Consider the following 15,821-nt stretch of genomic DNA (forward strand, 5'->3'; position numbering starts at 1 on the left):
GGAGCGCAGGTGTTCCTGCATGTCTGTGCATTTGGTTCTCAGTCACAAAATGAAGCTAGCAGCTCAGGATTTATGTTTGTGGTTTTGATTATTTGATTCAAGGATTACATTCTATACATGTAGAAATATAAAGACATGAGCATACCTACCTGATGGATCATATACAACATATGAAATCAGTTACTTATCAGACTGACTTCTTAACTACTGCCCATATTGCTTTAACTAATTTAAAACTGTTGGAACAAAGCCTGAGTAATCAATGTAGCCATTTTCTATATAAGTGTGTGTAGAATTTGTAATGACCGGTGAAGTTTATCAGTTCATTCCTATGTTATTATTTTTCATATTTTCTTTACTTTATTTAATTTTCAGTTCAAATGCTAACCTGTTAAATTTAGTTTTCAGGACAGGACCCCTACCTCCATCCTCATTGTCTGATTTTTGATCTCTGTCTGCCTCTGATATAGGGATGGATTAGATATAGTCATTATTAGGTTTTCCCCCAACTCCATTATTGTTGGGCTCCCATTTGCCCTCACTCTTGTTTCACCTAGGAGCTAGCTGCTATTAAAGCTTCTGATTAATATTAGCCTAGTAAGAGAGGTCCAGCTTCTGCCCCTAGATCTATCATGCAGCTCCACTGAAGTCAATGCCCCATGATTGAATTTGGTTTAGTGATCATTAAAGGGCCTTTAAAAAACGTGTTAACTGGCTGAACAGTCAAAATAGACACTGGTGGCTTCTTCATCCATTCAGTCCAGTCACTGGAGTAACAGATGTTCTATCAATATTCAAACAGTAGGTGAGTCATTGTCATTTTTATTTGTGATTAATAGAAAAATCCCGAGATATTTTCATTGGCTCTAGAGCTCAAGTGTAAAGGAGAACTAACAGCATTCTGTAAAGCAGAAATCATCAGCCATCAGGGAAAGAGAACAAAGGGGATAGTATATTTGAAACAAGCTTTCTTGAATAATTTTGCAGTACCATTCTAATATAAATGGTCAAGGACGTAATTGGCAATATATTTAACAGCTTTTAGAGTCTCTTCACAGGTTGGCTTTATCTGAGATTCAGGGAGTGCAAATCCATATCTACCCTTATCACGGAGCTCAAAGGTGAAGGAGTACTTGATACCCTCATTATAAGCCCAGTCATCAGAGCCACCAGCAGCAGGATCTGCATTGGGAGAGAAGAAAACTTTACTAGAAAGGGACAAGTCACTGGTAATCAGTGGGATTTATTATAACTATAACTACCATACTACTTAGCTAAAAATATAGGAAGGGCAGAGGAAAAAGCAGTGAGAGTCAATGAACCATTTGTTTGCATCCAGAATATGGAATAGAGCTTGCCCAGCACTTTAATAGCCTTGAAAATGGAAACCTGTAGCTGTAAAAAGAAGAATATAACCATGTCCCCCTTCTAAAAATATAGAAGAAACAATCCTGATCAGAATACAGACTCTGAGTTATTTTGCAGTGCTGCTCCCCGCTCACTGTAGAGATCCCTCCTGAGAAGGGGTGGGAGGGGTATCTTTTGCCTGAGGAGAGGACTGGAAGCATGGTATCTGCAGGAGCAAGGATCTATCACATTGAATCTCCTGTCTCTGGAGTATCTCCCTGAGATCTACACAGATCTTTGGAGATCCACAAAGCTGGGGATATGAACTCTGCTTTTTTGTTGTTGAAATAAGCTTTGCTCCTTTCCCTCTCAACGAGAGAATTCTGAGCATACTCTCTGGGTTGTTCCTTGTAAGGAGAGAATGGGGTACTAATATTTTTTATCCTATAGGTGGTCCTCAAAATTGCTAGGAATCCCCAAAAGCATTTTTCTCAATAGTTCTTTTAAACATTGACAAACAATTGCAGCCATTATATTTAAGACAAAAAAAAAAATTGGCTTCCAGATTGTTCAGTCCTACAATGCTGAATTTCAAGCAGGCGATAGCCTGAGGAATTAGGAGCCAAAACAGCTGAGCTATAAAACTCTGGAAAACTGGGTTTGGAGACACGAGGTCAGCTTTATAATGTCGCAAAGGACATAACACAACAGCTGGGTTTCAGGAGAGTGTTAGAGTGAGGCTGGAATTTATATATTTTTAAAATCACCATACAGTAACAGAAAGTAACAGTCTGCTGGCTAGAGCCATGAAGGCAAATTCTGGTCAAAAAGGTTTCACATACTATTGTCGCCCCTTGTAGGCCCTGGACATCAAGAAACTCACAGGCTGAACGAGCCCAGTTGTCTCATGTTTTAATCTAATTTTAGCTGTTTGTTTTAGGAACTCCTAGTATGCTCATCACCGTAGTATTTGGGCGCTACATAGTTATTGTGTGAATCTCATTCGTACCCCCAGGTGCATGTTTGCACGTTTGCAGAACCAGATGTGTTGCATCCACACCTTCAGGACAGTGAGGTTAATGGGACTACTTGCGAAGAAAAGTACCACGCAACAAGAGTAAAGATATCACAGTCTACACCCATTAGGAGGGAAGTAAGTAGGGTGTGTATGGGCAGGGCTCATCTTATGGGGTTTTTTTGGGTCATAATACATAATTTCCTCCCACTGTCTAGATAAATAATTCTTACTACAGTTACTTATGATATTTAGGTTAATACTTACAGATTGTTGAAGCAGATGCACCAAAGGTATATTTTGTGCCATACAATGAAGTCAGCTCTTTAACTGCAGCTTTAGAAATGGTATTCTATAAGGAAGGACAATTGCGGAATAATAAGTTATTCCAGACATTTAAAGCTTTCCTTAGAAATTTGAGTTAACTCATGAGGGCCTCATTTTAGAAGTTTTAAATTATTTGTAACTGTTGTTCCTCTTTTAGAATCAGTAACAGAGTTTATGCTGTCATCGTCTAACGATCTGCAAATGTCTACACTTTGTTCATGTAGCATATCAATAAGTAGTCTGTACTCAGAGCTCTAATTATGAAATGTATCTGGAGTCTGGAAACTAAGGGCACAACAGGATCCAGGGATTACTGTATTTAACAGAAATGTGTACTTGAATCTGTGAGAATAAACTAGAATTATGAAATAAAACGATGGTGAGGTTTAGGCAACAGGGGATGTATATATGGAAATTATGAAGACAGCATTTTCTTCCCACTTACACAAGTGTAAATCCAGAGCAACACAGTAAAAGTGGTATAAGTGAAATCAGAATTAGATCCTGTAAAATGCAGATTGCAAATGTCAACAGTACTATAGCAGGAGGTGCATGAATTACCCTGGAGTCATATACAGCACTTCTGTGATTTCAGTTTGCATTTCCTGTGCAGATTGGGATCCATCCAAGTCCCCCTGACTTCAGTGCGGGTTGCATAAAGTCTGTCAACACTAAAATGCAGCTCTGAATGTTTGCATTATGAAAGTTACAGACTTTCCTTTGGAATGTGTGGCTTTCCCATTTCTTCATAATATGGCATGTTGACAATAAAACTATGGAAAGTATTCCTAAGGGATGGTAAATATTTGTTTGTATATCGTTAGTTGAGAACAGATGTTCAGCACGCAGACAAACAATGGATTACCATATCTCCCTCTGTAGTTCAGAGTTGAACAGTGTGGTATTCCTAACAATTTCTTCAACTCTCTTGTTTCACTCTACATTACGCAATAAATTATTTTTCCCAAGGAGGAGAGATATTTTAAAACATCTTGACTTCCATTTAGTACTTTCACATTTTTATGAATTTTCTAAAAGCTGCATTTGAAAATGTTTCGAAAAATAGATAGATAAAGTGACTATTTGTTTCTGTGAAAGTAGCAACAAGCCATATTAATGGTTAAAATGGCAGTTTTTTATATCATGGGATTGTAACTGCTCTCAGTGGGATAAAACAGGTTCAAGGTGCAAAATTCACATTGAGAACTGGGTTTTGTACACCCAAGAATTCTGGGAGTTTGTATGTAGGGCTTTGGTTTGTTGCATTTCATGGAGGCCTTTTACAAAAGCCAGATTTAGATCTGAGAGCAGGTTTCAAACACTCCCCAAAGACTGGGTGGGATTTAAAGGCAGGGTTTTTGTTCTGGCCTCTTTCTTCTCTATACATGTGCTGAAGAAGAGTGCTGTTGTGACATACAAAGAAACAATCTTGGAATTCTAATAATAATCAGAGTAGTTAAATCTTCCACTTCTGAAAATTGCCTTAATGAGATGATGCTTCTCCTATTAAAATCCATGGCAATTTTGCTATGTATGTCCATGGAACCTGTAGTGTTTGGACACGAGTATCTGCTATTAGTGATGTATCAAATTTTGTTCGGGCACCTTTTGTTTATATTGGCTTCAAATCAGTGTGCATGCGCTGAGATCTGCAGATAAAGGATTTCTTGTTCACCTCACAAAAGAGAGTTCTGTTGCAAACTTACAATTTGCCTCCTTTTATAATGAACATAGAGAGAAAACATACAACATGGCGATGTCTTGTACTGTGGATGGGACCTGGTGCTAATATAGTGTCTGTGGGAGTGTGTCATTTCCTCAGTGGCAAGAAACTGAGGAAAATAAAATAGGAATATTTCCTATAGGGAGGAGAGGCATTAAGTATCAGCCAGCTGCCAAATGGCAAATTTAAAACATCAGATACTTGTATCTGCCAAATTTAGGAGACTAGCTATCAGAAAAATATGCTGGGAAAGGTTCCTATGAAAAGGATGACCCTACTGTGGATCAGAATTACCATAATGATCAGGCAGCTGTAAAGAAAGGTGCTTGTAGATCAGTGGTGGGCAACCTGCAGCCCTCGGGCCACACACAGCCCATCAGGGTAATCCGCTGGTGGCCGCCAGACCATTTGTTTACATTTTTGCAGCCATCCACAGCTTCCAGTGGCGTGGGGCTGGCTGCTGCTTCCCGCAGCTCCCATTGGCTGGGAACAGTGAACTGTGGCCACTGGGAGCTGCGGGCGGCTGTGCAAATGTAAACAAACAGTCTGGCGGCCTGCCAGCAGATTACCTTGATGGGCCACGTGTGGCAGGTTGCCGACCACTGTTGTAGAGGAAGGATTGAAATTCTCAGCTGTTGAAAGACATCCTCAGGTTTTCCAGGTTGGAGCATGGTGATGGAAATAAATGGCCTATTTTATAATTCGGTAAATTGAGTGTGCCTGTGTGATTTCACCACAAAATGAGTCAGTAGCAGAGCTAGGAACAGAACCGAGGAGTCCTGATATCTGATCTCTTCTTGTAATCATCAGGCAACACTCTTTCCCAATTGCTCGGTTAATGTATGAAAAGGGCGGAAAAAACAAAACATCAGCACCAAAATGAAAGTGCCATTTTATAGCAACCAAAGCAAGAACATTTAAGTAAAAAAAAGAAAAGGACAGGAAAGGAAAAAGGAATAGTGGTGGCAAACAATTATCCTTCTTAAAACAACAGGGAAACTGGATGAGGTTTCACTCTGTGCCTCATCTTGTCTATTACTTTCAAAAGGGGAAACAGTATCTCACTTTTGTGAGATGAGACCCAGGCCTAGAGTCTTTATGTTCTTTGTGTTGCTGATAAAAGAGGATGCAGTGCTGTGGCTTTCCCCCCCTTAACTTTGAAAAACTCTTAGCTCTCTACAGACTCTACAGGTTCTCAAGATTCATTTGAACATCTGGTTTGTTACAGGATTCTCTTTCTGCCTTCTTGGTTTGGGCTCTGTAAAAGGGGAACACTCACAACCAGTGCTGCCTAGTGGTCAGGCAGGGGTGCAGCAGGTTGTCACCCCTTTTCAGTTATAGTCCTGGCCTTCAGCTCCCCCTAGGGCTTCAGGGTTTTTATGTTAGTATGGGGATTTTGGGGCCAAGGTCTTCCCCAGCGGGTCTCTCCACCAAGGTAAAGGCTTTCTTCTTGTGCCATCTTTCGGAAGTCGGAAGGGGAGCCTGGGCCCACAGGCGCCAATCCACGGCCTGATGATGGGCAGGTATGTTCTACCTCTTGCAGTGCCACGCAATTGCCCCATGGATCACTTCCTATCCAAGTCTCCCTTTTCCGCTCAGAGTAAATTACAGAACCACAAACAAAGTCTCTGACCTTCACAGTCAGTCACCTGTCTCTCTCCTCTGTAGGTTTTATTAGGTCAGTTTTCAGGCAACAAGAACTCCTGGGCAGTAGTTCCCGCCCCCTCCCCCCATCTGAGCGGCTCTGCTTGCAGCTCGTGCAGGCTTTGCAGGTACAGCTGGGCAGGGCTGAACCCCTTGCTCTCCAGTGTGGGGTTTGTAAGACCCATCACTGGCTCCTGCACTGTCAAGAAACCCTCACTCATAGGGGCAAATTCTGGTGCTAGTTATGCTAGTGAAAACCAAGTAGTGTCACTGAAGTGAAAGGACTTACTCCAGATTTATACTGTGTAACTGGGTGCAGAAATGATCTTCCATTCTCTGTCTTGTTGCTGAACTTCCAGAAACTGCCTGTTCCAGGAGAATCTAACATTCTCTGTTCTGATCTCTCAGCTTTGTTTCCATTGCAGTTCCTAGTGATTTGATGTTTTGCTTAATCTTGTGCAGCATGTCAGCTAGTCGGTGTAACAAAAGGATCGTGTTCCCTGATCTCATTTAACTGAAGTTCAGTTACTATCAGTTCAGTTACTAGCTTTTAAAGAGAGGCATGTGATGCTGGCTCCCTCCTAACTGCTTGTCTACACTGGCAATTAACAGCACTGCAACTTTCTCGCTCGGGGGTGTGAAAAAACACCCCCCTGCGTGCAGCAAGTTGCAGCCCTGTAAAGCGCTAGCATAAACAGTGCCCCAGTGCTGGGAGCACTCTCCCAGCACTGGGAGCTACGCCCCTTGTTGAGGTGGGTTTTTTAGAGCGCTTGGAGACCTCTCTCCCAGCGCTGTGCTTTGACCACACAAGGCACGTTAAAGCACGGCTGCGGCAGCGCTTTAGCCTTGCCAGTGTAGACTACCAGGATAATATGGCTGACTAATCACCTTTATCTGTTAATAGATTATCTTTTGGGAGCAGCTTCCCCATTCTTGCTCTCATATTCTCAACTCAGATTTGTCTCTGCAAATTGCTGCTGGTTAAAAACACTCCAGGGGCCTTGATTACGCAGTTGCTGCACACAGGCAACTCCCATTGACATCAGTGGGATATTTGATGGGATTATTGACATAATAGGAGTCTAGGATCTTGAAAAATCTGTGATGGATAGCAATGCTTGCTGTAAAATTGGGCTCTATGGATCTGCTTGTCATTCTACCTCTATTGTCTTCTTTATTGCCTCTAAGCTCTGCCCTTCTCAAGTCAGCTTTCTGCAAAGAGCTCTAAACTGCACTCTCCTCATTGTAATGCTCTCACACATTGTCCAGGATCCCTTGATTTCCCTTTGAAATGGTAGCACTAAAAGTGAGTTCATCCAATGCAAGAACTTTAATATCACAGTATATAACACTGCCCTTCTTATACCCATCTTTGTGACTACCACATGGACATTCCAAGAAATATGTGCATGTTGCTAGTGTTTTTATCCAGTAGCATCAAGCTGAGGCAAATCTGCCCTGAGGCTATTTGAGATTGCTACATGAGCCAAGATGAAGAAGTGCTTACTGAAGATAGCTCAATTTGATAACAGAACACACCATTGTATGAGGTAATGTGAGAGGCAGGAATATATAAACCCACTTTCCTCTTCTTTACTCCAGTAGCCACTTCTAAAAATAATTTACACCTGTCCATCTTCCATAGGACAGAAGAATCCCATGCACTGCTACAGACTAGGGACCGAGTGGCTAGGCAGTAGTTCTGCAGAAAAGGACCTAGGGGTTACAGTGGACGAGAAGTTGGATCTGAGTCAACAGTGTGCCTTTGTTGCCAAGAAGGCTAACAGCATTTTGGGCTGTGTAAGTAGGAGCGCTGCCAGCAGACTGAGGGATGTGATAATTCCCCTCTATTCGGTGTTGGTGGGGCCTCATCTGGAGTACTGTGTCCAGTTTTGTGGCCCACACCAAAAGAAGAATATGGAAAAATTGGAAAGAGTCCAGCAGAGGGCAACCAAATTGATTAGGGGGCTGGAGCACATGATTTATGAGGAGAGGCTGAGGGGACTGGGATTATTTATCTGCAGAAGAGAAGAATGAGGGAGGATTTGATAGCTGCTTTCAACTACCTGAAAGGGGGTTCCAAAGAGGATGGATCTAGACTGTTCTCAGTGGTAGCAGATGACAGAACAAGGAGTAATGGTCTCAAGTTGCAGTGGGGGAGGTTTAGGTTGGATATTAGGAAAAACTTTTTCACTAGGAGGGTGGTGAAACACTGGAATGGGTTACCTAGGGAGGTGGTGGAATCTCCTTCCTTAGAGGTTTTTAAGGTCAGGCTTGACAAAGCCCTGTCTGGGATGATTTAGTTGGTGATTGGTCCTGCTTTAAGCAGGGAGTTGGACTAGATGACCTCCTGAGGTCCCTTCCAACCCTGATATTCTATTCTATATTCTAATCTTGGGTCCTGGCTCCTTAAGAGTTCCTTAAGATGACTTTGTTTACAAATAACTTCAAAGCGAGCACTAGTAAAATCCAGAACTAGTTTACTGGACCTGGTTTTCAGCCAAGAGGTGAATAGTCATCACATAAATATTCATCATCTAATGCAGTATAGCAGAAATTCACACCTTTGCACATTTTAAGGGCTCAAGTAGGGCTTAAGTGGTCCATAAGCTTGTGCAGAAGGGTTAATTTCCCCTTATACAAACAGTAACCAATATATGAATAGCAAGGTAGCCAATATATGTTCAGGTAACCTGCCTCCTGCTACACATATCACCAAAGCCTGATCTCTGTTGATATAGGATTTCTGTTGCTTGTACACGTCTGGATTTGTCTAGCTTCAACTTCCAGCCATTGGATCCTGTTATACATTCTCTACTAGACTGAAGAGCCTATTATTAAATATTTGCTCCTTATGTAGGTACAAATTCAAAAAGTATGGTAACCCCCTCCAACACTGGCCAAAATGTGAGAAAATTCAATTTACAGCCTAAAATGTTTCTGAAAAAAGTGATTAAATATACACAGAGTTTTACTGAGAGAGCAGCTAAGTGTAAATATTGAAAGAATGCTGAAGGGAAGCTTGGCTGTAGAGTGGATGGACAATTGGTCTGTATCCAACCGTTTTTTTTTTTTTTTCAGTTATGGAAGGCTGGGGGAAGCTTTTGTTCTTTAAATGGAAGATACAATTTTTTCTGGTTGATCCAAGCACATATTCTTTTTGTGCTGCGCAACATCTGGGGATATGGTAGAGAGTGAGTTGAGGGGAGTTGTGCAATACACAGAATGTATTCTTTTTGGAGGACAGTTATATTTTTTCCCCCAAGAAAACATCATAGGAATATTGTTACTTGTGTGAAATTCCTGAGCTGACCCAGTTTTTCCTATCTTGGGTGGCATTATCTTGGTTGTTCAAGCATTAGGCTCAAGTCAGTTCTAGGGTCAGCATTTTCACTGTTGTTCAAGCATTGCTTGAAAATGCTGACCCTAGAACTGACTTGTGTCTAATACAGGGCTGTTTCCCTTCCCATGGGGAAAAAACCCCATGAATGGGAAAATCCTATGTGCGTACCTTGTGCTCCAGGGAGAACGTACATGGCTTCAACCACTTTCCTCCACCCTGATACTGGAAGCAGTGAAGGGCTACTTTCGTCCCCAATTTAAATTAGAGTAGCATCAAGGCTGCTGTAACTTGTAATGGCCCTCTAGGCCTGAGATCACTGGAATTCCCAGAATGTCTCTAGATGCCCTGTCATGCCTTGGAAACCAAGAACTGTGGCACTATTTTACACACTTAGGGATTGCCTTACACAAGAGAAGGTTCCATCTTGCTCTTTAAGTTAGCTGTTTGTTCTCCTTGTGCTGCCAGGACAGTGCAAAGGGAACAAAATAGGGCCAAGGATCTGGCCCTTGGAGTTACAGGTACATTCTCCTTTCAAGGCTTTATGGAAGTGGCAGGGGGCGTGGCCTGGAAACCATCCAGAAGACATGGGGGCAATCATCTCCACCACTGTTGACCTTGGCTTCTGCTCCCTGTAGCCCCAATCCCATCTGGAAGCACAACTCAATGAAGAGTGCTGTGTCAGTTGCTAATTTCCATAGGCCTGTTCTCTACACTCCTCTTACAGAGGCAGTGAAGGTGTGTAGTGGCATTAATGCTAATTAACATCCTTGTGAATATTTTCTATATATCTGGTTCTAAGAGAAGAAGGCTGTGTCGAGTGGCTGCTTTCCAGCATCACCCACCTACCCTGATGTGCCTCCTGAATACCTGCAGAGTCCCACTGCAGACTGTGTCCAAAGGAAGGTTCAGTGGGCTTGGAAGAAAGCTATGTTGACGCCTCTATTCTCCTCATCTGCAGGCTTAGGGTGATTTCAATCTAATTTTACTTGATTTTGCTCCCTTCCTTCAAGCCTCACTTTGGAATGGAGCATTACCCCACAGTATTAAACTAACTTCTGAATTAAACAGTGTGGAGCAATATGTTAATGATAAGCAGGCATGTGAAGTTTTGTTGTTTAACTACATATCTCATCCCACACTGAAAAAGATAAGAAATAGCAACTCTACTTCCTTTAATTTATTAGATCTGTCAGCGTAAAAATAAACATCTAAGATAAGATAATAGTTCTAAATTTTACTTCATTTAGAGCATGATTTATGGTCCCTTTATTTGCCAGAACAATTTATATAAAGCTTTAGATGCCAGTTCTTCAGCCTTTCTCTGAAGTCTGTATCTAGGCAGAACTTTGCTGATATAACACACACATTAAATGGTATATAGTATAATGCCCTTTTATTTTTTCCTCCTTTTTTTCCTGTCTCATTTTTTAACCAAGGAGGAATTGCTAAGAGAAAACCTAATTTCTTTGTGACAGTTCATGTGAACATGGTTAGTTGTTTGAAGTAATCCAGAAAGCTACACCATTAGGACCTGACCCAAAGCCCATTGAAGTCAGTGGGAGTCTTTCCATTGATTTTAATGGGCTTTGGATCAGGCCCTTTATATTTAGCTATCCCAGCTACAGACAGTGCTGATTGGTTGATACTATGATCTCATTCTCAAAAGCCAAGATTTTTGGCTAAAAGTATCCTCCTTTTGTAAAATCAAATATTAGTACAAGTTGAGCGTCTCTGGGACCCTGCTGTTTTTTTGTTGGGAGCTCCAATTGAGGAAATATATTCCTTAATTAGGACATGAGGACAGTTGATCATATTATCGCCTTTTAGTAGTGACAGGATGGCTCCTTTGTAGCGGAAAATAATAGAACTCCCCCTGGGATCATTGTGGCTGATTTAAAATATAGGATAAAATTACCATGGAAAGACTAACTCATATTAAGTGAGATCAGATGGATGGCTGTTGACATATATATCTTGCACTCCTGAATTACCTTTTTTTATATTGAAGAATGGAAGACTCAATCTCTAAATCAAACAAAAAAAAAAGATCAGGCTTTTTATTATTCATAAAATTGCAAACCCTTGGCATGGATGACTGTCGCCAATCGTCAAGATTTTATATATTCTTCTAGTCTAGAATGCTGTAGAACAGGCAAGTTAATATGAAAATTGTTCATCCAGGATTTTTTTTTTAAAGGAAAACTAGAAAGACTTATTGACCCTGTCTTAGTGTTAATATTTTGTCTGTTTTTTTTAAAGTTAGGTTTTACTGTATTTTTTGTGTCTTGAGTGTCAATAAAACCTTTCCCCATCTGAATGTAATGGTGTTAGAAACATGCTGTACTTGGAGCAATATGTTTCATCACACTTGATCTTGACTCAGCAAGCTGGGCAGAAGACCATGCAAACTTCTAGCATATGGGAAAAATTGTGAGCTTGACAAAGAAGCAGTTCAGGAGTTTATATTATTTATTTAGACTGAGCTCTAATGGGTGAAATTTGAAATATTTAGTAAAAATCAAAGACAAGCAAAAAAGATGTAAGAAATGACTGGAATATTCACAGTTAAAACTCTCCAGCATGTAAAGTAATATAACAAACAAAACAAACCTCCACATCTTAATGCTCTCCTTTCCATTTAAGCTGCCAGAAGTCCAAGGCAAAACTATTAAGTTGGCCATACTCTTCCTTTCTGCTTCAGAATTATGATAGATCCATGTGGGAGCTCTCGTAAATCTGTCATAGTTCTGCAGCAGTAAAGCCAACTTAATGCGATTGCCTTAGACTTCTGGCAGCTTAAAGAGAAGAGAGAGGATCAAGATGGGTTTTTTTTTTGTTTTGTTTGCTGTGTTGCTTTTCATGCCAACAACTTTTAATTGCTAATATTCCAGAGAATTGAAGTCATTTTATTATTTATAATTATTTTAATCTTTTTTTAAAGGATAAATAATTCACATACTAAATTGCCTTTATCAGACTTAAAAAGCTGCAGGGCTTGGGTGTGGCCCTAAACTTCATTAAATAATGATGTTTCAGGGCCAATCTCCAGCTGGTTTAAATCACTCTAACTCTATTGAAGCTATGGAGCTACGCCAACTTACACAAGCTGTGGATCTGGCCAACAGAGCATGATTTTTGTATGTAATGTATTGCAGTCGGATACACTGTAACCCACTGAATAAAGTGGAAGCAGTGCTGTATAATTTACATCTCTCAATATGACATTATTTGCAGACAAACACAGCCTTGCAGACAAATCCAACCTTTGTATGATGGAGATGAATCAGGGATCCTTGAGTTTATCTCATGCCTAAACCCTCTTCAAGGTCTCTTGCTATAAAAGACTAATGTACTTTCAAAAGCTTATTGTCCAGATTTTCTCCAGATGTATAAGAAAACGTCTGAAATTAACCTGATCTAAATATCAAATGATGAAATTTGCATATTCTCCCCAGTACACCAAAATTACAAAGAGATACAATATTTGTGTTCTACTTACCAGCTCTGCATAGTTCTCTGGAAGGGAGTAAGTATAAGCATAAGGAAACAGCAGCATCTGGGAATAGGAGTGAATAGTCAAGTATGCCTTTATAGTGGAGAGATTTTTACGAATAAAGTCAGCCAGAGCCTTGGTCTCCTTTTCAGACTCAGGGGCGCTGCCACAATAAGTCTCATCGCATGGTTTTTTTGAAGCACCAATACCTGCAGGGAAGGGCGAATGCTTGTATTTAATGAAACAGAATTATGTTAATGAACCATAAAGATGGGGATTTACTGTCACCAAAGTTATAGTTAAGACTCTTTAGGCAACCTTAAGTTAGTCCCCTGGAACATATACTATACATGGAGACAGAATATTTATTATGTGCTCACACACTTCTAGGCAATGTGGTGTAGCATTCTGCAAATATTTTTTTTTTCACAGCTACTATATTTGGAGGAATAAAACCATTTCATACATCACTGAAGTCAGTCATCATATTATGTAAGTGAATTAATGTATGAGAAGTGAACAGTTCTGTTGACCTGCAGTGCTTTATTAGGGACCTTTACTGGAATGTCTGCTGCATAACACAGGGCACTCCCAGGAATTAGAGTGGAAGTCTAGTGACTGTCACTTTTCTTGTACGATGCTTCCCCCCAGTAGGAGTTCAGTGCCCAACAGAAATTTCCAGACTGACAGCCCTGGTGACAGACGTCTTCTGTTCATCCTAAGGAACAGGTGTAGCATGCACAACAACAGCGTAAGCCTCCCCAAAGTACATTGATGATGATCCTTGCTCCAGGCCTGGAAGGACCAACTTTAGGAATGAAGGAAGCATCTTTGTGGAAGCACCCTTTTGATGTGTTACATGCTGCACCTTTCAATGTTAACTTTAACCAAATATTAGAAAATACTTACTGCACCACACAGCATTAAAATTCCTGTTGGGGTCAGTACCAATGCAACTGCTGCCAGAGTTTGTGGAACGTGTCTTCCTCCACATGCGATACTGAAATGGAAAGTGCATGTAAATACTAAAGGATAGTTAACTAAAGGTATTTGACCCATTCAGTGAGATTCTTGTTCAGAAAGAAGAGTGTACATACATTGGTCCAGGTGTAGACATAGCCGTCAATATTAAGGACAGGCAGGACGTAGAAATCCAAGTTGTTGAGAAGTCGTGTCATAAGGGTATCACTTCCATAGGTACTAACAGCCTAGATATAGATCAAAGAGAAAGCTGTTGTTTTCATGGAATCAGGAATTGCTGGTGGTTTTGAAATGTATTTTTAAAAACACAAGGGTGCGTTATCTTTTGCAATTGATGCATAATCTTTTTACCTGATATGTTTAATATGGGAATTTTTTTAAAAGACTCTTTCCGCAAACCAGTCCACCAATGTAAATCCAAAAGTACAAGTACATTCTTCTGAGGTAGCCTGCTTCATTAAGGGCCTGATCCAAAAGACACTGAAGTCAATGGGAGTCTTTCCACTGACTTCCGTGGGCTTTGGCTCTGGCCCAAGCATCCTAGAATTAATGATAATAGTTTAGCACTGCAAAGTGATTCCATACATTCCATATCCTGACATGTGCGACTGGCTAAAGCTTTGAGATATTTTTAAGTACTGGAAAGAACAAGGAATAAATCCCAGGTTATATCAGTTGGAACCACACTACTGTTTTAAAGCAGCATTATTCATCTAACTTAACATTGCATAGATGAACAAGCACTGATCATGAGCAATGCACTAAATCAGCATGCCAGTGGGCAGACTCAGCGCTCTCCACAGAATAACTTCCTATTTAGAGGGATTCAGTGCTCCTGGCCACATATGCTGTAAGGGCTCTTGTGTCCCTGTAGTCCATCGTCTTATTTGTATGCAAGAAAATATTTGTCAATCCCAGAGAGGATCCTCCTGAGACATTCAGTACAATAGATACACTTCTGACTTTGGCAAGCTCTCATCACAAACAGTCTCAAAAGCATAGATAATGGAACATTACATGCTCTTCCCCACTCCTTCCCTTAGCATACAGAGGCATCATCAAAACTCCTGCACTAAAGCTATAGGGCCCGATTCTCCACTGTCTTGTGCTTTGTGTGATCATTACAGACTTACACCTATATAAAGTGAGTGTAAATGGGGCATAGAAAAGCTGCCATTCTGACCGGGTAGTGTATTGCACTCATGTTTCCCTCACTTTGCACATGTGTGAATGACTACACAGGGTGCAAAGCAGCTGAGAATCAGGCCTGTAGTTTGTTGACTGATTAACAGTGTTCAAAAGCAGATTATGGTTATTGGGAGAACTGGTGCTTCTTCCTGCCTTTTGCATATTCTCTAACTCAGCTCATGCCTTTCCTTTTTGTCTTTGGACATTTGTGTCCAGTAGCACTTTTAAATAAACAACGGAGGATCTTAATGTTAAAGTACTTCCTCCTTCCCCAAAACCACTAAAGAAAGTCACCTTCAGTCAAGTACATTCATATATTGACTGTTTCAGCTACAAAAAACCCAATGATTGTAGAAAAAATAATTGCTAAAAGAAAAATGGTACCAGGTACTATTTTCAGTTTTAGTGGGAGATAAAGAGATCATTTTCCCATCTACTTGTCACTTTCAATTTCCGTTGTTCCATATGCAAAGCTACATGGATGTCTCTCAGAGGACAGGAAGATTAGCCATATCACCACTGTGTCTATGCTAGCATGAGCCAATCAAATGCTTTGGTTTTCCTTTATTTGGATTTTAACTACCTCAGGGGTGGCCAACCTATGGCTCTTCAGAAGTTAATATGCGGCTCCTTGTATAGGCACCGACTCCCGGGCTGGAGCTACATGCGCCAACTTTCCAATGTGCCGGGGGGTGCTCACTGCTCAACCCCTGGCTCTACCACAAATCCTGCCGCCACTCCACCCCTTCCCGCCCCCTCC

The 15,821-nt window shown here is 40.9% G+C and overlaps 1 protein-coding gene across 1 annotated transcript in view; it reads right to left on the minus strand.

Annotated features, from left to right (window-relative positions):
* Positions 1 to 994: 994 nt before the first annotated feature.
* LOC140917276 (carboxypeptidase B) overlaps positions 995 to 15,821 on the minus strand; it is a 28,747-nt gene continuing 13,920 nt past the window's right edge. The window contains exons 7-11 of the mRNA XM_073359727.1: positions 13,990 to 14,100; positions 13,802 to 13,892; positions 12,899 to 13,101; positions 2,630 to 2,714; positions 995 to 1,182 (exon numbers count right to left, since the gene is read on the minus strand). Of these exons, the coding sequence (XP_073215828.1) occupies positions 995 to 1,182; positions 2,630 to 2,714; positions 12,899 to 13,101; positions 13,802 to 13,892; positions 13,990 to 14,100 (678 nt within the window). The remainder of the gene's footprint in view (positions 1,183 to 2,629; positions 2,715 to 12,898; positions 13,102 to 13,801; positions 13,893 to 13,989; positions 14,101 to 15,821) is intronic.

This window comes from Lepidochelys kempii, chromosome 9 (assembly GCF_965140285.1).
Source record: "Lepidochelys kempii isolate rLepKem1 chromosome 9, rLepKem1.hap1, whole genome shotgun sequence".
Lineage (NCBI taxonomy): Eukaryota > Metazoa > Chordata > Testudines > Cheloniidae > Lepidochelys > Lepidochelys kempii.